The 24,779-nt window shown below is 44.5% G+C and overlaps 1 protein-coding gene across 4 annotated transcripts in view; it reads right to left on the minus strand.

The window, feature by feature from the left end:
- Positions 1-24,779, minus strand: part of NAA25 (N-alpha-acetyltransferase 25, NatB auxiliary subunit) — a 209,941-nt gene that overhangs the window by 141,083 nt on the left and 44,079 nt on the right. For all 4 annotated transcript variants that reach the window (XM_033956518.1, XM_033956515.1, XM_033956517.1 and 1 more), the window contains exons 5-8: positions 11,252-11,326; positions 5,733-5,840; positions 4,952-5,030; positions 4,200-4,311 (exon numbers count right to left, since the gene is read on the minus strand). In XM_033956518.1, coding sequence (XP_033812409.1) covers positions 4,200-4,311; positions 4,952-5,030; positions 5,733-5,840; positions 11,252-11,326 — 374 coding nt within the window. The remainder of the gene's footprint in view (positions 1-4,199; positions 4,312-4,951; positions 5,031-5,732; positions 5,841-11,251; positions 11,327-24,779) is intronic.

The raw sequence follows: 24,779 nt of genomic DNA on the forward strand, positions 1-24,779 counted from the left end.
AGACCTGATGGGCCACCGCGGGTGCGGACTGCTGGGCGCGATGGACCTCTGGTCTGACCCAGCGGAGGCAAATTTTTATGTTCTTATGAATGAGCCGACTATGCAATGCTCAAAGGCAGTGTTTTCCCAAACTCAAGTCTTGGAGGACTCACACCTTGATTATATAAACTTGCTCTAACTATGGAAGTAAGCCTGTTTCTTAAACCAAATATACATATTTAATGCAAATATCTGTAAAGACATACCTGCCTGCAGGTCTTAAGAACTGAGTTTAAGAAACTGCAATAAAGAGGGTTATGGGTGACCAGAGAATTGAATAGAGGGAGTGAACTAGATGTGGTGCATTTTAGATTTTATCAAAGCCTTTGACAGTACTCCATACAGGTGACTAATAAACAAAGTGCCCTCAATATGGGCCCCAAAGTGACAGACTGGGTCAGGCACTGGTTGAGCGGAAGGTAACAGAGGGTAGTGGTCAATGCAGATCGCTCTGAGGAAAAGGATGTTATCAGTGATGTGCCTCAAGGTTTGGTTATTGGGCCTGTTCTTTTTAACACTTTTGTAAGCGATGATATTGAAGGGCTGTCAGGTAAAGACACCCCTGATGATGTGAACATGAGGAAGGACCTAGTGAAGCTTGAAGAATGGTCTGAAATTTGGCAGCTAAGATTTAATGCTAAGAAATGCAAGGTCATGCATTTGGGCTGCAAAAATCCGAGGGAATGGTACAATTTGCAGGGGTGTCCAACCTGCGGCCCCTTGAAGTATTTTGTGCGGCCCCAGTTGAAGGTGATGCAGTGTTTTCCTCTACTGCCCCCAGGTATTTACCATCTTGCCGGCTCCCTCCTCTGTCTTTCTGCAGCGTTTGCGCATTTGTGCGGCCCCAGAAACATTTTTTCGGCCAATGCGGCCAATAGGTTGGACACCCCTGATTTAGAGGGTGAAGAACTTTTATGCACTAAAGAGGAGCAGAACTTAGGTGTGATCATATGCAATGATCTTAAGGTGGCCAAACGGATTGAAAAAGTGATGGCGAAAGCTAGAAGGATGCTACATTGCATAGGGAGAAGTATTAACAGTAGGAAAAAGGAGGTACTGATTAGTGCTGCCTGATTCACATCGATTCAAATCAGGTGAATCGATTCAATTTTTTAAAAAATCGGCCTCCCAATTCAATGGCCAACCCTTCCCCCATGCCTTCCTAAAGCAGGAGCTGCAGCGCTGCCTCTTGCTGGCCATTCGCTGCTGCTCTTGCTTGAGGGGGGAGGGTCGGTCAGAAAGGCCTCCCCCAGCTTGCCCGCTTTTACCTCCCCGCTCTTACCTCCTTACCGCTAATAGGGCAGCTTGCAGGCTCGCTGGCGTTATAGCGATCCCTGCAGCTGTCCCTGGTCCTCAGAGGCATGTTCTTCCTGCTACATCCTGCTCCGACGTCAGGGGCAGGATCGCAGCAGAGAGAACATACCGCTGAGGACCATGGGCAGCTGCAGGGATCGCTATAACAACAGCGAGCCTGCAAGCTGCCCTATTAGCGGTAAGGAGGTAAGAGCGGGGAAGGTGTAGGCTGCGAAGGGAGCAGGCATTCGTTCGCGGCGGGGGGGAGCAGGCGTTCGTTTGCGGCAGGGGGGAGCAGGCTTTCGCAACAGGGAGGAGGAGAAAATGTGCCTTTGCGGGAAGGGGGGGGAACAGGTCTTCGTGGTGGGGAGCAGGCCTGTGCAGAGGGAGGAAGAGGAAGGGAGATGCCAGACCTGGGGTGAAGGGAAGAGAGAGACCAAAAAGAGGGGGAGGAAAGCAGAGGAGAGGTGCTAGACTAATGGAGAGAGGGAGAGAGAAATGCAAGACCACAAGGGGAAAGGTACAAGAGGGACAGATACTGTTCTAAAGTAGGTGGGCAAGGTGCAGGATGGCAATAGCGATAGTAGGAGAAAGCCTGTACCTGGGGAAGGGGATACAGGAGGTAAGGAAGAGAGAAAGAAGAAGCTGGATATGGGGAGAGAAGATGCTGGGCATGGAGGGAGCATAGGAACAGGGACACAGAAGAGAGATGCTGGATGAAAGGGTAGATAAGAAAAGGAGAGATGGTGGATCTGTGGATGTTGGGGTCCATTGCTGCAGCTGTGAGGGGATAGAAATAAAAAAAAGGAAAGATGCCAGACCTCCGGGGGAGGAAAGGGAAACAGAAGGGTAGGTCAGAGATGGAAGATGGATGGTTAGCACAGAAAAAGAAGGAGAGCCTGATCAGAAGACAACCAGACCAACATGGGACCAACACGATTGGAAAAATGACCAGACAACAAAAAGGTAGGAAAAATAATTTTATTTTCTGTTTTGTGATTACAATAATGGATTTGAAATGTGTATCCTTCCAGAGCTGGTGTTGGACCGTAAATGTGAGCTAAGATTTAATAGAGAGAGGAAAAGTATTTTTTGTTTATTTTGTTTACACCACATAACCAGTGTGGGTAGGAGAGGGCAAAGGGGGTGAAGAAGCTATAAAATAAACCCACCAGGATGTTTGGAAAAAACCACCCAATTGGGCAGGAAAATCGAATCGAAAATCGATTTCAATAGGCCGAATCAAATCGAATTTTTTTTTCCTGAATCGGGCAGCACTAGTATTGATGCCCCTGCATAAGACTGGTGAGACCTCATTTAGAATATTGTGTATAAAATTCTGGAGACCGCACATTAACAATATGGAGTTGGTCTTGAAGAAGGCTACTAAATAGGTCAGTGATCTTCGTCATAAACTTAAAGGTCTCAATATGTATATTTTGGAGGGAAGGCAGGAGTGGGGAGATATAATGCTGTTGGGATTTGCTATACCGCTTAAACAAAGTGTGTAGTATTATAGAGACGTTTAAATAACTACATAGTATAAATAGGCACGAGGTGAGTGTCTTTCATTTGAAAGGAAGCTCCGGAATGAGAGGGCATAGGATGAAGGTAATAGGCTCAGGAGTAATCTAAGAAATACTTTTTTACAGAAAGGTGGTAGATGCATGGAATAGTCTCCCTGTAGAGGTGGTAGAGAACATAAGAACATACTAATAGCCTTACTGGATCATACCAATGGCCCATCTAGCCCAGTAGTCCATTCTCATGGTGGCCAATCCAGGTCACTAGTACCTGGCCAAAACCCAAGGAGTAGCAATATTCCATGCTATCGAACCAGGGCAAGCAGTGGCTTCCCCCATGTCTTTCTCAATAACAGACTATGGACTTTTCCTCCAGGAAATTGCCCAACCTTTTCTTAAAACCAGCTATGCTACCCACTCTTACCACAACCTCTGACAATGCATGCGTTCCAGAGCTTAACTATTTTCTGAGGGAAAAAATATTTCCTCCTATTAGTTTTAAAAGTATTACCTTGTAATTTCATCGAGTGTCCCCCCATGTCTTTGCAATTTTTGATGGAGTGAAAAATTGATCCACCACCCATTCTACTCCACTCAGGATTTTGTAGATTTCAATCATATCTCCCCTCAGCTGTCTCTTTTCCAAGCTGAAGAGCCCTTTCTAGTCTTTCCTCATACAAGAGGAGTTCCATCCCCTTTATCATCTTGGTTCCTCTTCTTTGAACCTTTTCTAGTGCCGCTATACCTTTCTTGAGATAAGGAGGCCTGAACTGAACGCAATACTTCAGATGAGGTTGCACCATGGAACAATACAGGGGCATTATTGATGCCTAAGTGATATGAATATCTGCTAACCATACTTGAGACTTGAACCCATGATGTTTTGAAGTTAGAAGCAATGCCTTTAACCATAGAGCCACAGGTAATTCAAGAAAGCATGGGACAGGCATGTAGGATCTCTTAAGGAGAGGAGGAGATAGTGGATGCTGTAGATGGGCTATTTGGCCTTTATCTGCTATCATGTTTTCTAGGAAATTAAGGCTATATATATATACATACACACACATTAGAGAAGCAATATGAGATTGCCCTGTTTCTGATACATTAATGTTTCTGCTTGCTACACTACAAAAAGAATGCAATTATATATGCAATTTTACAGATAAATATTAGCATACACTGAATAAATGTGATTATAAAAAATTAACACACATTTAAAAGTTACTGCAGATACTGATTCAACTCTCTGTCAAAGTTGTAATAATAAAACTCAGGCAGGTTTTCGACTCGTATGCTGGTTTTAATATAGGTTTTCTACAGTCCAAGGCAAAAGCAGAAGCTTACTTTTTCATCAGGAGTCTCCTAGAGAGTGCGTTGCATTCAGGCCACTTGTTGAGTTTCTTATACATAGCCATACATTTATTTTCTCGACTTTGCAATTCACTCGTCAACTTCTCTGAATGAAAAGCAAGAGAGATACTCATTGTTCTGGCATTAATCCAATTATCAAAATACTTTTATGTAGAAGAGCGCATGCAAGTTTATCTAAAAGCTCAAACAGATTATAGAAACTATATTCACCTATCACTGAAATGGAAGGTTTATGAGGCCAATGCTTCACTTGTGGCTTCAGGTAGAAGGCTAGGCAAACATTCATTGGACCCTTGTCATTAACAAATGTTACTCTGAGCACAGCATACTATTTATTTTTTAAAAAAATTTATACCGCCAGAAATCTCAGCGGTTTCCAAGGTAACACACATAAACCCTTTTCTTTACACTTTTATAAATCAATACCATCTTTATATAAAGCTTCAGAATATTTAACTTACAAAGGCCACTTTTAAATTAGTTACTATCAAATCCTAGCCTATCTAATCCTTGAGTACCAAAAAACCCCCAAATCAAACATTCAGGATTTCCACAATGAATATTGATGCAATATCTGCACATATTTGCTCCAAGAACAAGCTTAAATTTGCATAGTTTGTTTATCCCGACAACCTTTCCGTGCTATGGAGGATCAGGCCATAAAGCAGTGCATACAAACACACTAAAATTATGCCCCTCTCTAGGAATGAAATCAACACCCTTACCTCCTAGCTTGCCTCTGATAACATCCAAAGCCTCTTTATGCTTTCCCAAGCGCTCGAGAATCATATAATAAAGTTCAACCTTATAGTAAAAAGTAAATAAAATAAGCCAAAATTAACTTTGAAGGCAAAAGATCTAATATGTTTCTAACACTTGTCAAGTAAGAATTAGACTAAAGCTTATAAAAGTATACTGAAAGGTTTATTTGGTGTACTATACCTTCTGTAAGAGAAAAAAATCCAAAAAACAAAAACCAACTCACTACAGTAGATGGCAACTAGTCAACTGTACATGCAACTTTTACCAGCTAATCCCGCTATCACCATTCATTAAGGAATTAGAAGTGCTACTCTGTAGAGTCTATCCAGGACTAGTCTAGGCTGATATTATTCACTTCACCAGTATCAGAGTATCTACAGTCTAATGATTAGAAACTTTAGGTGTAGCAGCTGGGGAGGGGGACAAACTGTCTACTCAGCAAACTCACATTGTAAATGTGGATTAGATTTTAGACCCCAAGGATTGGAAAGAATTTTTTAAAAAATTTTTGGACCCCATGGAAAATAAGGATCACAAATGCCATTTCAGTTATATAGCCACTGTGATTTACAAAAGATGACAACTTCAGCTAGTTGGGGATCGTAAGGGCAGCATAAGTTTAAAAAGCACCTAAAACAATCATACTAAATTATTTATCCCTCTCAATAGTCACCTCAATACTAATCTACTAGATTTAACCAGAATATTAAAAAACAGCAAATTAACTTTGAAAACAAATCTTACTTCAGCTTCTGCTTCAATCTTGTCTTCTTTCACCATTTTTTCCACCATTCGTTCAGCTAGCGGCAGAAACATAGTCTTTGAGAGATTTTCATTCTGTTCTGAAATACTCTACGGAGGAAAATTAATTTTATAATGGTACAGCATGCGGTATCGCCAGTTCTTTCCTCCACGCCTTCATGGCAGAACAAATTGTATATCATTTTTTTTAAAATCTTTATTCATTTTTATCTTTCATCAAGTATACAATATTAAATCATTTAAATTAATACACATCACTTGAATTTCTTTCTATTATTATCTTAAATACATGAATTTATTCCCTCCCAGACCCACCCTTCCCACAAATATTTTATAAATTTCATATAAATATTACATTCATATCTATAAGTAAACCTTAAACAGAATTTTATACCACCCCCCTCCCCTTATTGTAAATGTATTTTCAATGGAAAATGGCGTCTAATCATCATTGCAATAAATTGTCAATGGCCCCCAGATTTTCTTAAAATTATTATAATTTCCTTCTTGTATGGCAATTGTTCTTTCCATTTTGTAAATATGGCACAGCGAGTTCCACTAGAAAGTATAGTTAAGTCTACTATAATTTTTCCAATTCCTGGTGATATGTTGTATGGCGACTCCTGTCATTATCAATAAAAGTTTATTATTGCTTGATGAAATTTGACTTTTTATTCTCATTGATGTCCCGAACAGAATTGTATCATATGATAGAGCTACATGGTTCTCTAATAGATAGTTAATTTGAGACCAAATTGATTTCCAAAAGGCCAAGATACAGGGACAATAGAATATTAAATGATCCAGAGTCCCTGCTTACAGATTACAATGCCAGCATCTATTAGACTTAGAGCTATCCAACTTTTGCAATCGAACTGGAGTCCAAAATGCTCTATGTAACAAAAATAACCAAGTTTGTCTCATAGATGCAGACATTGTACATCTCATTCTCCAAGACCAAATTCGTGGCCATTGAGATGCAGAAATTTGGTGCTTAATCTCAATGCTCCAAATGTCTCCAAGACCCGTTTTTAGTTTTTTATTCATAAAGCCAGATATCAATTTATACCACTGTGCGGCCTGGTGTTCCAAGAAATCTGCCTGAAAGCATAAGAACTCCAGACTATACTGATTGTGTATCATTGATTTGGCATTGGAAAGGCTCTCTGACCTGCTCAAACAACACTGCACAGGCTGGCCACCGACATTCAGGGGCATTAAACTGGCTGGAGCTTCTGAATATTGGCTCTGGGTGTCTATATGAAATCCAATAAGTGCTGGGGAGGAACCAGCAGCTAAGCAGGCACAGGCCATATTTAGTGGTCAATGCCTGGATAACTAAGCAGGCAGAAAGACCACCACAGAAGACAGACCCAAGGTTGCCTACTTGGCTTTCCAGCTGCCATTTCATGCCGATTCCCTAAACACCCACCTGGTTCCAATCCCCTCCAATTATCCCTCCCAGCCTCTCCAGAAAGAGCTCTCCAAACCCTCATCCATTACCAGCTCCCCTCAATTGACCCCCTACACCCTGAACTTCCCCCATCTCAAGATCAGACATCACCAAACCTCCTACTCCACAAGAACATATTTCCTCCTGAACCCCTCTACCTAAGAGCAACTCCCCTTGCAGCATCCCACCACCACAAGGCCTACCTTAAAGCTCCTCTGGTGACCTAGGGGGTAGTTTGAACAGAAGCAATGCCTAGTGCTAAGTTTGAAAACAACAGCCACAACTTCTAGTAATAGTCTCTAGGGTCCTGTTCCCTAGTGGTAGTATTGTGAGACTACTGCTAGAGGTCACATCCACCATTTTGAAACCCAACGCTGGCATAGGCAAGAATGACCAAGCATCACACCTAGACTACCAGGGAAGTCTTAATGTAGGATTGTGGGCAACGTTTCCTCTAAGCTGTGCAGAATCTACTACATTCCTGCCAGTAGGCGGTGCCGTTTCAGCATCACATTTTCAATAGTGAGGGACAGGCGAGCTCTGCAGGATGCCAGGGAACTTGCTAATCCCTAGCAATTGAAGCACTAGTCCTGCACAGCTTAGAGGTAACATTACCTGTTAAGGAGACCCCTCCTCCAGAGGAAGGGAGCTGCTCTTGAGGAGCAGTTTGGGAGATGGGGTTAAGGGTAGACACTGCTTGCTTTTTGGGGGATCAGCTATAAAGTCACCTGATGTTCAGCCTATTACTCTATTAACTGGGTAACAAGCTGAATATTGCACCCACCCATATGCATTCAGGGCACAGCCAGAGATCAGATATACAGTCCTAGTATCTGTATAGGATGCCTGCACTCAATACCAGAGCCTAATTCAGGCTGCAGCTGTCAGTGCTTTAAAAAAAAAAAAAAACCTGCCAACTGTTCCCAGCTGAATTTTAACCAGTGTGTTTTCAGTGGATTGTGTTATTGAGCTATCATGTTTTTTTGATAAACCATTACATATGCTTTTACTTAACAATCAGGTAAGTTGTGTAATAAATTTAAACAAATAGGTGGGTACAGAAAGGTAAGTCTATTTCAACAAATAAATTATATTAAACAGTGTTGTATACCCTGGACTGGTGGATTACAGGACCAGAGGCAACATGGATTAACTAGATGTAGGTCTTGTCAGACAAATCTGATCATTTTTTTGACTGGGTTACCAGAGAATTGGTTAGAGAGTGCGCGCTAGATATAGTGTATTTGGATTTTAGCAAAGCTTTGACAGCATTCCACACAGACATCTAATAAATAAACAAAGTGCCATCGGAATGGGCCCCAAAGTGATGGGCTGGGTCAGAGAAACTGGTTGAGTGGAAGACGACAAGAGGGTAGTGGTTGACATGCATACCCTGGACATACAGATGATTCAACTGGACACTACAGACCTATATTCTCACTTGTGTATGCTGAACACTACAGACCTATATTTTCCCATAGCCAGGCCCAGCCTGTACCTTGCTGTCTGTAAACATCTGCAGCCTTTGCAATGCTAACAATGTTTTTGTTTCCATTCCCTGCTGGGAGGATATCTATCCAAGGTTCTGCTGAACTGTTATCAGTGCTGTATGACTTCATATGCCAGGCACCCTGGAAAGCCATAAAACTTTTATAATGAGCAAAGACACCTGCAGGACGATGTGGGTGTAGCGAGATGAAAGAACTTGGTACCAAAACATTTGCTCCCTGTCTCTGAACCAAGCTATGGGAACCAAGCAGCTGGATTGTTGAGAGGTCACCTTTGCCAACTTTCATCATACAAGGACACCATCCCGAATATGCACAGAATTGTAAAACCACTAATTAGTATCTACATGTCTCAGTGCTGAAAAAAGAAAGTTCACCAAGAGTTCTCTGTTTCTGCAAGGCCCCCCCCTTACTGGGTGGAGGTGAGAGAGAGGCGTGGACTGAGAGGAGGAGTTAGATATACATTATTTTATGTACCAATAGGGAATTACATAACCAGAATTCGGGGATGGACTTTTTTGGAACAAAGGAAGATTTGCTCTGTATAAAAAAACACGTGCTTTCTAGGTAGAGCCAGAGAGATTCACTTACTTATGCTATGGGGAACTGCTAGCCCCCTGCTAAGCATATGGGTGCCAATTCTTCTCTCCATTGCATATTCTGAACTGACAATACATTTTTCTAATATGCCTTTGCTGCTGTAATACTTATAGTTTTTATACTAACAATAAACGAATATTGTCTGTTTTGGAAGATACAATGCCGTCTTGTAGTTATTCCAATGAGGTAAACAAAGCAGCCTTTACTTCATGGTCAATGGAGATTGCTCTGAAGAAAAGGATGTTACCAGTGGTGTGCCTCAAGGTTCTGTTCTTAGGCCTATTCTTTTAAACATTTTTATAAGCGATATTGCTGAAGGGCTGTCAGGTAAGATTTGCTTCTTTGCAGATGATACTAGAATTTGCAATACAGTAGACACTCTGGATGGTGTGAACATGAAGACCAACCTAGCGAAGCTTGAAGAATGGTTTGAAATTTGACAGCTAAAATTTAATGCTAAGAATAGCAAAATCACACATTTGGGCTGCAAAATCCCAAAGGAACGGTACAATTTAGAGGGTGAAGAACTTATGTGTACAACAGAAGAGTGGGACTTGGGTGTGATGATCTTAAGGTGGCCAAACAGGTTGAAGAGGTGACGGCGAAAGCTAGAAGGATGTTAGGGTGCATAGGAAGAGGTATGGCCAGTAGGAAAAAGGAGGTATTGATGCCCCTGTATAAGACTCTGGCAAGACCTCATTTAGAATATTGTGCACAATTCTGGGAGACCGCACCTTCAGAAAGATATACACTTCTCCCTCAGTATTCACAGGAGTTAGGTGTAGAGTCAGATCGCGAAGTGTGAAAAAAACGTAAATAACTTCTCGGCCAGCTCTGACCCAACCCCGCCTTCCTCCTGCATCCCCGGAACCTTACCTGGTGGTCTAGCGGTGAAGTGGGTCAGGAGAGATCTTCTATGCTCCTGCCCCATGCAGAGCCGTCATCAGAATGGCTGACGTGAGTTCCCGTTTTAGTCTCTAGACCACCAGGTAAGGTTCCGGGGAGGCTTGGACGGCTTAAAAATAACCAAAAATGAATAGTTAAAAAAAAAAAAAAAAAAAAAATCACAAATAACCAAATCCGCGGATACTGAAACCGCGGATTTGGAGGGAGAAGTGTATAAAGGATGGAGTTGGTCCAGAGGAAGGCTACTAAAATGGTGTGTGGTCTTCGTCATAAGGTGTATGGGGACAAACTTAAAGATCTCAATCTGGAGGAAAGGCAGGAGAGGGGAGATATGATAGAGATGTTTAAAAACCTACGTGGCATAAAGGCACACAAGTCAAGTCTCTTTCATTTGAAAGGAAGCTCTGGAATGAGAGGGCATAGGATGAAGTTAAGAGGGTCAGGCTCAGGAGTACCTAAGGAAATACTTTTTTACAAAAAGGGTGGTGGATGTGAGGAAGTGTCTCTTGGAAGAGGTGATGGCGACAGACTGGCTGAATCCAAGAAAGCTTGGGATAGGCACATGGGATCTCTTAGAGAAAGAAAGGGATAATGGTTACTGCAGATGGGCAGACTGGATGGGCCATTTGGCCTTTATGTTTCTTAACGTGGTCCTGGAGTACCCTCTTACCAGTCAGTTTTCAGGATATCCACAATGAATATGCATGAAAGATATTTGCATATAATGGAGGCAGTGTATGCAAATCAAATTTATGCATGTGGATATCCTGAAAACCTAACTGGCAAGAGGGTACTCCAAGACCAAGTTCAGAAACACTGCATTAGAGCTCATGTTACCTAAAGCCTCAAAAGGAATCCTACTCCTCAGCTTCTTCTCATCCTTCAATGGTGTGCGACTGCCATAATGCACTGACAAACCCTGAACAAGTGACCAAACACGGTAGTATGCTCCACTCCTACAGTGCTACTTAAAATTCTTGTTTGTACTAATAAGGATCTAAACAAATTTAATCTGCTTCAAGTGATTCACTCACCTGCATAATTAGGCTCATTACAGACCAAAAATAATATGGGTTCTTAGGAACAATTTTGTAAAGTGCCATCCCAGCCTGTAACAAAATAAAGATATTTTTACATGTAAAGCTTAAAAGAACATTTAGATATGTAAAAGTCATTTCCACAAAAACAAACACGAATGGTTTTGATATCATGCACAATATAATATAACCTCAAAACGGCATATATTTGGTCTACATAAGTAATTCTTATATAGCTGAATAAATTAAGGAGATCAAATTAAAACCAATATGCTCCTAATCATATAAAAATCAAAATAAAGCATATTTTTTTAAATATTAAAGATCTGATAAAAACTTGTCATTTCTTAAATTGAGTTTAGAAAAATGTATTATTATTATTTTTATTTTGTGGCAAGTTAGTAGTAAATTTATTTCACACATTAATAAATTAATAAATTTATTTCACACATTAATAAATGTGGTGTAATTTTATTTTTATTCTTATTTTCATTCTTATGTTTATTTTTAGTTAATCAAGTTATACTCCTCCTGAGGAAGCCGCTTATGGGTGAAACTCAGGTCTGAGTAGGGGAGCAACTTATCTGTATTTATGGAGCACTAAATCACCACAAAAGAAAAAAAAAAAAAAGACATTTTCCTGCTGGGCCACTTGGTTTGAAACATGTCACGCTTAATGACAAGGAAAAGTTAAGTGTCACTAAGTTTTGTTATGTAGTTACAGCATTAGTAGGTGCTATTTAGTTACATTTGAAAATAGATTGAACTTAAAAAGAAAGCACATCACAGGGACGGACAAAAAGAAAAGTGACATGATGGTCCCGTTTGTGTTCTCCTAGTGGCTCGAGCTTGCAGGAAACATCAGACACTGAACACTTTTCAGAAAATAATTTAAGAAATGATAAGTTTTTATCAAATCTTTAATATTTAAAAAAACATGCTTTATTTTGATTGATCTACATAAGTAATTAACAACTATGTTAAGATCCATAAAATGAAGCAATTTGTTGGCACAGCATCAGAAGTTAAGCTAATTTGCACACTACCAGAAGAGAACACAAAATGTGCCATTCTGGGTCAGATTTAAAAGGTCCAAAGGTCCATGAAGCCCAGCTTCCCGTCTTAAAATAGTAATCAATCCAGGTCTTGAGTACCTGGCAGAATCCCAAAGACTAAAGAAATTTCATTCTGCTTATACCAAAGGAGAAGTAGTGGTTTTGCCAAAATCTACTGGTTAATAAACAGAACAACAAAGTGAGAGACTGGATTAAAATAGGACACGGGGTAAAGCTGGAACAAAATTTCTAGAGGAAACATTTTCAGGCTAGGCATAAAACTTCTTGAAAATGGGTCATGTCATTTTCAGGCTAAAATGGGTTTTGATCTTTAAGCTGCTGATGTGAAGATGCAATTGTTAACACAGAATTACCAATGATTTTGTGTTGTTTTAGGCTAATAAAACAGGCAAGGTTTGCTAACCAGGACTAACTAGATAGAGACCAGAGTTTGGTGAGAATGCATTTTCTTTATACTACCAAGACTCAATTGGTTCAGAGTCTTTGCCAACAATGGTATGTTTTGCAACTCCATTCTGTATTTTTTTCTCCCCCCCCCACCCCCCCTGAGTCACCCTTAATTGCTTACACTTGGATTAAGAATATTGGTCACAAAGTTCAGATGCTTCTACAACCCAACTTGCTTATCAGAATTGTTGCTAACAGGGCCGTGACTGGGTTTAATGTAAAGATTGGAAAATATTCCCATCTAGATAGTAATATTACCTATGTGCAATATTACCACTGATCACCCTTCTTAGGTCTCCTCTGCTTCCACCCTTTCTGGGTGGGTTTTGGTATCTGGCTATATTGTTTGACTGGTGGAGTTATTTGCTGTTTTTAAAGTTTGTGTGAGCCTGAATGCTTATTGTCTTCTTGCCTAACAAACAATGGAGTTCCTTTCTTTTAAATTGATGGGGTTTTTTTTAGCCTGTATGCTGCTTGGATCTACTTGCCAGTTTAGGCAGTATAGAAAGTTATACAGTGGTACCTTGGTTTACGAGCATAATTCATTCCAGAAGCATTCTCGTAAACCAAAATACTCGTATATCAAAGCGAGTTTCCCCATAGGAACTAAGGGAAACTCGTTTGATTCGTTCCCACCCACTCCCATCCCCCGAGGCCAGCGGCGTTGCTCTATCCCCCCCCTCGAGAACTGGCATTGCTCCCCCCGAAGGTCCCCCCGCGTGATCCGGCACCTCCCCCACCCCCGCCGCGATCTAAAGTCCCCCAGACCAACCCGAACAGGCTTCTTACTTTCATCTTGGCTTCGGCACCGGCATGTCCTGTGCGTTGGTGCCGGTGCCCGAACATCGGCCTCCTCTTCTTTGCTGGGCCTTGAGCATCTGCGCATGCTCAAGGCCTGCGAGTTCACACTCTCTCTGAGAATCTCGGTATGGGTATAACTCTTGTAATGGGTATAACTAATGGGCAGACTGGATGGACTGTTCAGGTCTTTGTCTGCCGTCATTTACTATGTAACTGTTTTGGACTTGATCGTATTTCCCTGAAATTTCCCTGAAGCAGAGACTCTGAAAAACACAGATCAATGTCATGTAAAGCAAAATTACTTACCTGTAGCAATATCCTCCAAGGACAGCAGGTCAATAATATCACATACCTTCCCACCTCCCCTAGGAGATGAATTCTTTAGTTTAGCTATATACTGTACTGCTAGTCACGGACTGTATGAGGTGGATTGCCACCATAAATATGATCTTCCAGATCAAGTACTTCAGTGCACAGGAATCCAATGGTCCAAAAAGGAGATTTCATCAGCTGGGCAAGGACCAAATCAATGTCTCATAACACTGTTGGAAGTCTGATAGGGGGTTTTGTCAGTGAAAAACCTTGCATGAACTGAACAACTTGAGGCTGTCCAGAGATGGGTTTACATTCTACACTAAGGTGAGCTCCTACAGAGTTGGTTTTAAGACCAGATTCAGACAGGTGCAAAGGTATTCAAGCAAGTTCTGTGTAGGGAATGAAAGCAGATCTAGGGCTTTATCTTCACACAAGACGGCAAACCTCCTCCATTTGAAATAAAGAAAGGGAAGCTCTCAAACTGAAGCTAAGGCTTAAGAAGGCCCATGAGCTGTGGGGACACCCCCCCCCAAAAAAAAACAACCCCAAACAAAAAATCCAAACAAACCCAAAAACCCCAGGAAACTTAAAACTAAGATCAAACTTTAAAAAGAGATAGAGGAAAGGGTTAAAGAAGGAATACCTGAAAGTAAAATGAAGAAAATATATTTTAGGAAGGCACCCCAAGACGAAAATCATCACTGAAAATGAAACAGAGGAGCTACAATAGAAAACGTCTGCCTCTCACCACGGTCCTGCACTTGTAAGCTGGTGGAAGGCACTTGCACATCTTAAATATTTAGAGCTATACGGTACTTACGCTTCTAAAGTGTCATGCACTGCTCTTTGCAACCTTGGGCAAGTCACTCAATCTCCCACTGCCCCAGGTACATAAGATAGAGTGTGAGCCCGCCAGGACAGACAGGGAAAAATGCTTGAGTAAATGAATACAGTGGTGCCTCACACAACGAACTTAATTGGTTCCAGGAGCAAGTTTGTTATGTGAAACGTTCGTTATGTGAAACGTGTTTTCCCATAGGAATACATGTAAAAAAAAATAATTCGTTCTGCAGCATAAAATATGCTAAGATGACATAAAAAAGATAAATTTTTTGTTATTTTTATTTAGATACATCTAAAAACATACATCTCCCTGTCCTTTTACTTCCACTATCTTCCTATCCCATCTCTATTCCCTTTTGTCCCTCTCCCCATGATCAATCATCTCACCACCTCTCTCTGCCCTCACCCTCAGGGTTCAAGATTGCTTCCACTCTTTTTCCTGTTGTTCTCTCTGCCTGTCACCCTATGATTTAGCATCCCTTCTGCCCTTGTCCAATATTTCCCCTTCTCTCCCTCCCTCTCATCCCCTGCTCCAACATGTGCTTTCAGCGGCCTTCTCCCCCCTTAAGCGTCTTTTCTTCTCCACTCCACCTTTCCTCCCTCCCTGCCTCCACCTTTGTGGCGCTTTTGCACCCGACCGACAACAGAACAGGCCCGGTCGGACAAATCTCCCTGTCCTGTAGCCGCGAATCTAAATTACCTTCTTACAGCAGCTGGATTATTGAAGCTGCTGTAAGAGGTAATTTAGATTCGCGGCTACAGGGCAGGGAGGTTTGTCGGCCGGGCCTGTTGTCGGTCGATCGGGGGACCTGACCAGCTGTGCACATTCTTCGGGGCGGACCGCCCCCTCCCCCCTCTTTCGTTCGCCATTGCCTTCTTCCTACCTGCCCTGCCGCAGCCGCACACAGCCGAACGGAAGTCTTCCTGATGTCAGCGCTGACGTCGGAGGAAGGGAGGGCTTTGCTTAAGCCCTCCCTCCGACGTCAGCGCTGACATCGGGAAGATTTCCGTTCGGCTGTGTGCTGCGACAGGGCAGGTAAGGAGAAGGAGACTACCCTCGCGGCTCGACCAACCCCGCTGCGATCCAACCCCGCAGGAACTCCGGACTTCGTTGTGTGAAACGAAGTCCGTTGTACGAATCAAGACATAAAGTTCGTTGTGCGCAGCGTTCGCTGTGCGAGGCGTTCGCTGTGCGAGGCACCACTGTAATTTGTAATCTGCATAGAATTGTAGGATTTGCGGAATATAAATAAATAAATAAATAAATAAATGTGCACCATCTCTTCCCTCCTCTTCTAGTTCCTTCCATCTATGTGCACCATCTCCTTCCCCTCCCCCTCCATCCATGTGTCCCAGTTCTTCTCCTCTCTGCCCTCTCATTCAGCATCTCTCCCTTCTTCCTACCTCCCCACTTGGTTCTGAAGCCATCCTCCCCCCTTTACCACAAAAACTCAAGATCACTGACACAGCAGCAATTCTCTAGCATTGCCTGTGGTCTCCTCTGCACAGTTCCTTTGCTGCGGTCCATCCAAGCAGAAATAAAAGTTGCTTCAGAGAGGAATGGACCGCTGCAGAAGAACAGTGCAGAGGAGGCCACTGGCAGCACTGCAGAATCGCTACTACACCAGCACCCTCCTTGTAGCTTTTGAGGAGAAGGGGGCTTTGGAACAGGGTGGAGAGCTGTAAGCTGCAGAAGAGGTCCCCATGGGCTGCCATTGGTTCGCGGGCCTTGCAATGAAGAAGGAAAAATTATGTTCTTACCTGTTAATTTTCTTTCCTCTAGACGCAGCAGATAAATCCAGAGACTAGTGGGATAGCACCCATCTACCAGCAGGCAGAGATAGAGAACTGATTAACAGGTGGACCTATTGGCTGGTACTCTCCCTGAATCCTCAGTATTGCTCCTTGTCCAAGCTGTCGTAACCAGAAATAAGGTAACAGATAAAAAACTCCTTTCCCAGAAGAACTTGCAAAAGGCAACAATAGAACAAACAGCCACCAACCATAACAAAACCATAGAATACAGAAAACCGAAACCGAGATCCAATAGCCAGAAAGAGTGGGGCTCTGGATTTATCTGCTGCATCTAGAGGAAAGAAAATTAACAGGTAAGAACATAATTTTTCCTTCCTCAGCAACAGCAGCAGATGAATCCAGAGACTAGTGGGATGTAGCAAAGCAATCCTCAATGAGGGTGGGAAGCGAACGCCGCCTCTGCAATAACCGATGCACCAAAGGCAACCTCCACATGCACCACCACATCCAACCGGTAATGCCTAGAAAAAGTGCTCTTAGAAGACCAAGTAGCCGCCCGACAAATCTCCTCCAAGAAAAACCTCGGGACTCAGCCCAAGAAGTAGCCATCGCCCTACTGGAATGAGCATGCAGCTTGTCAGGTAGTCAAGTAAGCAGAAGCAAGTAAGCAGAAGTCAAGTAAGCAGAAGCAATGGATTCCTTGACCCAGCGAGCAATGGAAGCTTTAGACGCAGCCATACCTTTGTTGCGGCCCACAAACAACACAAAGAGGTGATCCGAAAGGCGAAAGTCGTTAGTAAGCCCGAGATAATGGAGAAGTATCCTACGCACATCCAGTAACCGCAACGAAGAGAACTTCTCCCCCTAATCCTCTTTCCGGAAGGCTGAAAGGAAGAGAGACTGGTTAACATGAAAGGCTGAGACCACTTTAGGAAGAAACGAGGGGACTGTCCTCACTGAAACCCCCGAATCCGAAATATGCAAAAAAGGATCTCTACAAGACAATGCCTGCAACTCAGATACCCGCCTGGCCGAAGCCATAGCGACAAGAAAAACCGCTTTCAATGTCACATCCTTCAGAGTTGCCGTTGACAAAGGCTCAAAGTGAGGCTTTTGCAACCCCCCAAGGACCACTTTAAGACTCCACTCCGGACATATCTTCTTAATAGGAGGGCGAATATGGTTGCGATGCAAGGGAAGAACGAGCCACGCGGCCTCTGTAACAAGCTATAGCGGCCACTTGAACCTTAAGAGAATTATAGGCCAACCCCTTCTTGAAGAAAGGATAGGATGGAAGAGAGAGAAGCCTTGAAGGGCGATAGATCCTGAGCCGAACACCAGGAATAAAAAACCCTCCAGACTAGCATACGAGGCAGAAGTAGACCTCTTCTTGGCCTGAAGAAGAGTGGCAATAACCGGCTCCGAATATCCCTTACGCCTCAGCCGTGACCTTTCAAGAGCCAGGCCGTAAGACCAAAGTGGGACGGATTTTCCATGCATATCGGGCCCTGAGTAAGTTCGGAGTCACAGGGAATGCCAACTGATCACCCGTCTACAGATGCATCAGGTCCGCATACCAAGGTCGACGTGGCCAATCCGGAGCCACCAGAATCACCATGCCTGGAAAGCAAGCGATGCAACACAAGACCTATCATCTGCCAAGGAGGGAACACATAAAGGAGACAACCTGGAGGCCATGGTAGAGCCAACACGTCTACCCCCTCGGACGCCAACTCCCTGTGTCTGCTGAAGAACCGAGGCAGCTTGGTATTTTAAGAGAAGGCCATGAGATCTAAACCGAAAGACCCCACCTCTGAACCAGCAGGTCGAATGCCTGAGCGGAGAGTTCCCATTCCCTGGGATCCAGAAGATTTCAGCTGAGAAAGTCCACCTGAACATTTGCCCTCCCCGCAATGTGCGCCGCCGAGAGAAGAGGAAGATGAACCTCTGCCCACTGAAGCAGCACCATAGCCTCGCTGGCTAATTGAGGACTCCGTGTACCTCCCTGCCGGTTGACATAAGCTACCGCCATCACATTGTCTGAAAAGACCCTCGTCGGATGTCCTGAATCATAGACTGAAACGCAAGAAGCGCTAGCCTGATCGCTCTCAACTCCAGCATATTGATCGACCACTGAGTCTCCTCCTGAGATCAGAGCCCCTGCGCCGACGATTGAAGGCACTGAGCTCCCCATCCTATCAGACTGGCGTCCGTTGTAACTATGATCCAGTCCAGTGTCGCAAGTGGCATTCTCCTGAACAGATTGATCTCGCTGAGCCACCAATGTATTCTGAGCTCCGCAGGAGACGTCCACTGAAGACGACGATTGTAGTCCTGAGACACTGGGGACCACTAGGAGAGTAGGGACTTCTGCAATGGTCTCATGTGGAAGCAAGCCCAGGGAACCACCTCCAGAGTCGCCACTATCGACTCCAGGACCTGCACATAATCCCAAACCCTCGGTCTGGGCGACTGGAGAAGCAGGCGAACCTGAGACTGCAACTTCACTCCCCGGTCTTTGGGTAGAAACACCTTCCCCAGATGCTCCAACGATTGAGACGGGGTAAGAGAGCTCTTTGGTAAATTGATCACTCTCTGGGTCACCGCCAAACTCTCCTGCCTGGAAGACACCCGAATCAATCAGTCATCCAAATAAGGATGTACCCAAACCCCTTCCTTGCGAAGGAAAGCTGCCACTACCACCATGAACTTCGAGAACGTACGAGAAGCTGTGGCCAGGCTCGAAACTGATAGTGCTGGCCAAGGATCGCGAATTGCAGATACTTCTGATGCAGGGGCCAAATAGGAATGTGCAGATAAGCCTCCTTGAGGTCGAGCACCATAAGGAATTCCCCCGGCTGTACAGCCGCAATGACTGACCGTACTGTCTCCATCTGGAAATGCCTGACCCTGAGGAAGCGACTGACCCTCTTGAGATCCAAGACAGGTCTGACCAAGCCCCCCTTTTTGGGCACCACAAAATAAATGGAATATCTTCCCTGCCCCCTTTCCTCCGGAGGAACAGGAATTACTGCCCCAATCTCCAAAAGAACCTGAAGGGTGACTTGTACCGATTCCCTTTTCGCCACCCCTGAACAAGGGAAGACCAAGAAAGAATCTGCGACGGGAGAAGAAAATTCTAATTTGTAACCTTCTCAAATAATGTCCAGTACCCACAGATCGGACGTTATCTTGGCCCACTCCATCAGATAGGAAGACAATCGACCCCCAATGGTCACGACGGAGGAAGCCGACATCCTGTCATTGGGAATTGCGCAAGGCCGGGGTACGGGCCAGTTGAGCAGATTGGGATTTTGCAGGACGAAAGGAATTCTTTTGCGAAAACCTAGGCCTAGAATTATAGGAATTATAGGAAGAACCATACGAAGTGGAAAGGACGGCTTACCAGGCCGATACCTCTTGACACCCCGGAAACAATTCCTGGCAGACAAAGCCTTCAAAGGGGCTTTAGGTTTATCTTCTGGCAACCGGTGTGTTTTGGTATCCCCAAAATCCTTCACTAATTTATCGAGATCAACAAGCGACCCTTAAAAGGAAGCTGCACGAGTCTAAGCTTGGAAGCCGCATCCGCTGCCCAGTGACAGAGCCACAAGGAACGTTGAGAAACAACAGACAGCGCCATTTGTTTCGCCGAAGCCCTAATAATATCATAGAGGGCGTCCGCCATTTAAGCTAGACCCGTTTCCACATCCAGAAAATCAGACGGTACAGGCACCCCGGTCTCCATCATCTTATCTGCCATACCTTGAGCCCAATGAAGGCAAGCCCGTGCCGTATAGGAACTGCACACCGCCGCTTGCATGGTAACTGCCGCTACATCAAAGGACAGCCTGAGAGAAGATTCAATTTTTCTATCCTGAATATCTTTGAGGGCTATACCCCCTTAAACTGGCAAGGTAGTCTTCTTGGTAACCACAGCCACCAAAGCGTCCACCTTGGGGTTCTTAAACCTGTCAAGCTCGTCCTGAGAAACGGGATACAACTGGCGCATAGCCTTCGCCACCTGCAGACCAGCCTCCGATGTGTCCCACTGCGCCGAAATAAGCTCCAGCATCGCTTCATGCACTGGAAACGCTTTCGCGTGTTTTCTAGTGCTCGCCATAAAAGGATTAGCCGAACCCGATGCAGGAGCCTCCTGTTGAGAAATATTAAGGCCCTGCAGAGCCTTGGTAATAAAGGAGGGCAATTCCCCTCTATGAAATAGATGGAGTGTGGTAGGATCATCCACTTCCCTAGCCAGAGCATCCTCAAGCTCCAAATCCGCCACCTCTCTTCCTCCAGAGAATCCGGAATAGACAAAGAAAAGACAAAGTCCACAGGCACCACCCTGCGTCTCTTAGCAGCCTGAGCCTCCAGAGGAGGACCACTGGCCTGAAGGACCGACCCCTGGTCCAAAGAACAGTCCAGATGCTGAGCAGGCTGAAAACTTTGCATTAAAAAGGCCTTGTGCATCAACATTACAAACTCCGGGGAAAACGCCACCGGATTCAATGAGGCCTACAGAGCAAAAGATTTCTCCTGCCCCGAAATCTGCCCCTGCAAAGGAAGCAACGCTGCTGACCGCTGGAGCAGCCACCGAAGTGCACTGAAGCGGAATGGCAATCTCCGCGAGCGCGGGAGAAGCAGGCCCGACTCCCACAGCGCGGGAAACTACCGGCGCATCAGGCGCAATCTGCACGTCTTCCCCAATGTCCGTGCAACCCGCTGAACAGAGGCCCAACGGTGTTCGCCGCTTCCCATAGCGGGAACAACTCTTAACCGCCTCTACCGCCATTACAACTGCCGAGCAACTACCCCAAAAGAAATCCCGCAGCACAACAACCCTTGCGACCAACGGCAGACCCAAGAAAACCAGCACAGAAATAAAATCACTCTCACCCGAGTCCACCAGGGTGCTGAGACTGTAGCTTTAACCACTGCGCCACACTCTCCCCAGGAGGAATGGCCTCCTGGACCCATCGAGCGATGGAGGCTTTGGATTCCACCATACGTTTGAGGCGTCTCGTGAAGAATACAAAAAGGTGATCTAAACCAGTGTTCTTCAACCACTGGTCCATGGACCAGTGCCGGTCCACAGAAATTTCCTGCCGGTCCACAGGGCCAGCACATGCATCAGGCTCAAAACAGTGTTCTTCAACCGCCAATCCAAGGTGCGATCGACGCGGCATTATCTTTGAGCCAGCTCCCTCTTCCTAACTGATTCAGTGCACAAAGCCATGGGCAGTGGCTCCTACAGACATCCTGCACCTGAACCGGAAGCCTTCTCTCTGACGTTGCAACGTCAAAGGGAAGGCTTCCAGATGAGGCACAGGATACGCAAGGTGCAATTAGTACTATTATGGGGGCGGGGTCTGGGGTGGAGATTGGGTAGAGATGGGCAGGGTCTGACCCATGACTTAGCCCAGTGTTCTTCAACCGCCGGTCCACGGACCGATGCCGGTCCACAGAATAATTATTTTATTTCTGCCGGTCCATAGGTGTAAAAAGGTTGAAAAACACTGATCTAAACAACAAAGTCATTAGAAACCTAGCTCGCTGAGAACGCTACACACTTTCAAAAAATGCAGTGAATAAAAGCACATCTCCCCATTTCTCCTCCCAGGATGAAGGAAAAGTGAGAGTGACATAAAAGCAAGGATGCCACCTCCTTAGAAAGAAATTGTGGACCGTCCGAACTGACACCCCAGATTTTGTAAATCAGAAATAGGAATCCCTGACAAACAAAGCCTGCAACTCAGAAAACCGCCGAGCTGAAGCCATGGCCACAAGAAACCCCGTGTTCAATGGCACAGCCCTTTAGAGTATCAAAAGACAAGGATGAAATGAAGCCTTCGGTAAACTGCGAAGAAATACCTTAAGACTGTACTCCGGACCGGGCTTTCTAAGAGGTATACGAATATACCGTACTCCATTTAGGAACTGAACTACATGAAGCTGAGAAGGAAGTGAAGCCCTTGTAACAAGCCCTTGTACCTAGCCCTTGTAACAAGCTAAGAATGGCACTTGAAGCTGAAGGGAATTGAAAGCTAAGCCCTCGGCATTATACTTGTGTCAAAAAAGAACTCTGTAAGGGTGCAAATGTGGAGAAGTACCCAAGAAAGGAAAAACCTCCAAAAGGAAGCAGAAGCCACCGGTGAAGACGTCTGCATCGCTTTGACAAGAGAAGAAACAACCTGCTTCGCATAACCCTTACACGTCAGCCATGACTTTTCAAAAGCTAGGTCGCAATACCAAAGTAATATGAATATCCATGTTGATCGGACCCTAAGTGAGCAAATCCTGAGATACCAGGAAATTCAACAGTCCGGCTGTCAAAAGACTCAACAGAACCGCATAGCAAGGATGGCGCAGCCAATCCATCGATTCTACAAATACTGTGCCCTGAAAGCAAGCTTGAGATGGCAAATCCAAACCATCATCAGCCAGGGGAAAACACCGAAAAAAAGAGAGAAAAATCAGAGGTGAGAAAGAAGCCACGCTGCTACCCCCTCCGACTCCCACTCCCTGTGCTCGCCGAAGAAGCTAGGAAGCTTAGAATTTTGAGACGAGGCCATGAGGTCTAGTTCCAGGAGATCTCACTTCCATAAAAAGAGCTGGAATGCCTGAGCAAAACTCTCAATATCCAGGATGTAGAAGATTTCACTATTACTAACATTTACACTTTCTAGAGCGTACACGGCGCTGTACACTGTAATATACAATAAATGGGCCATGCTCAGATTTCGCAGAGAGAAAGTCTATCCAAACTCTTTTCCTGACCCATAAAATGATCTGCCAACAGAAGAGGAAGATGAGGGTCCACCCACTGAAGTAGAATCACAACTTTACCTGCCAATTGAGTACATCACCTACTGCCCAGGCTGTAGAGAAATACCCCCATCATAATACTGACTGAAAAGACCTTCAGCGTCATTCTGGAAGAATGGTCTGAAGCTCCAGAAACGGTAGCCCGACCATGATCCAGAGTAGAAGAATGAACAAGTACTGAGTCGCCTCTTAAGACCAGACTCCTGGAGCTGAGGATGGAAGGCACCGAGCCTCCCAACCCGACAGCCCGGGATGTTTGGTGACCATGATCTAGTCCAGCAAAGACCGAGGCATGCCTTTGAAAAGAGAAATCTCGCTGAGCCACCAAATCATACAGAGCGATGCATGAGGAGCCTACCAAATAATTGGAGCCCTGAGATACCGGGAACCACCGGAACAAAAGCGACTGCTGTAGCGTTATAATGGGAAAGCAAGCCGAAGTTCCCAATGGAGTCAGCAACATGGATCCTAGAACCTGTACAGAATCTCATACTCTTGGTCATGGTGACCGAAGAAGAATGCAAACCTTCGCCCTAGTCTCTGGGAAGAAACACATTTCTCTCCTATATGAATAAAAACATCTCCCCGATATACCTATAAATAGTACAGGAGAAAAGAGCGCTGTGCAAATTTGAAGATTCACATCCAAAGAACTGAGGAAAAGAAACCACCCTTTTCGTGTCAGTCAAATAGCCCAACTGGAAGACGTACAAATCAAGCAGTCAGTCAAGAAGAAATAAGGTGAATCGCCTGGTAGCGCCAAAACGGTACCACTGCCCACATTTTCTACAATGTTCGTGAAGCCTTGGGTAGGCGAAATGGCATGTGCCAAAACCAAAAGCGCTGCTCCAAGAGAGACAAGCAAACCTAGTGCTGATTCGGAGTCCATAGTGAAAATGTAAATATTCTTCCAGTTTTTCTGCAGAAATGTATAACCCTGAGAAACTAATTCAGCAGAATGGGATCCAGCCTGCCCAATGCCCCCGTCTTGGGCACCATGCAGTAAGTGGAACAACATCCCTTAGTTCCCGAAGAACTACAAGAACTGCCCTGAGGACCAGTAACACTTAAAATGGAAACACAAAACATAGAGACTCCAAGAACGAACTGGAAAACTGAGAAGGATGCAAAGTTGCAAGCATCCTGAAAAATGTTCACAGCCCCCTGACCTGACATTATAGCGTCTTCTCCCTCATGAGAAAGCCTGAAGGGTCATTGGAAGAAGTCAAGATCCCCCCAGAATGAAGTGCAGAAGGTCAGGGAATGGCAGGAATAGATCTGTAAGAAAAAAGAAATTCTCCTAGGAAAAATCAAGTTTCGCAATGTAAAGAGGAGTATACTGGAACCATGAAAACAGTACGAACTCCATGCAACATGAGCGAAATACGTATGTCCGTTAAAGTGAATACGTACTAGACGCAATCAAGATGCTGCATCTATCGTCCCATGGAAAACAACAG

Source organism: Geotrypetes seraphini, chromosome 8 (assembly GCF_902459505.1).
Source record: "Geotrypetes seraphini chromosome 8, aGeoSer1.1, whole genome shotgun sequence".
NCBI classification, from domain to species: Eukaryota; Metazoa; Chordata; class Amphibia; order Gymnophiona; family Dermophiidae; genus Geotrypetes; species Geotrypetes seraphini.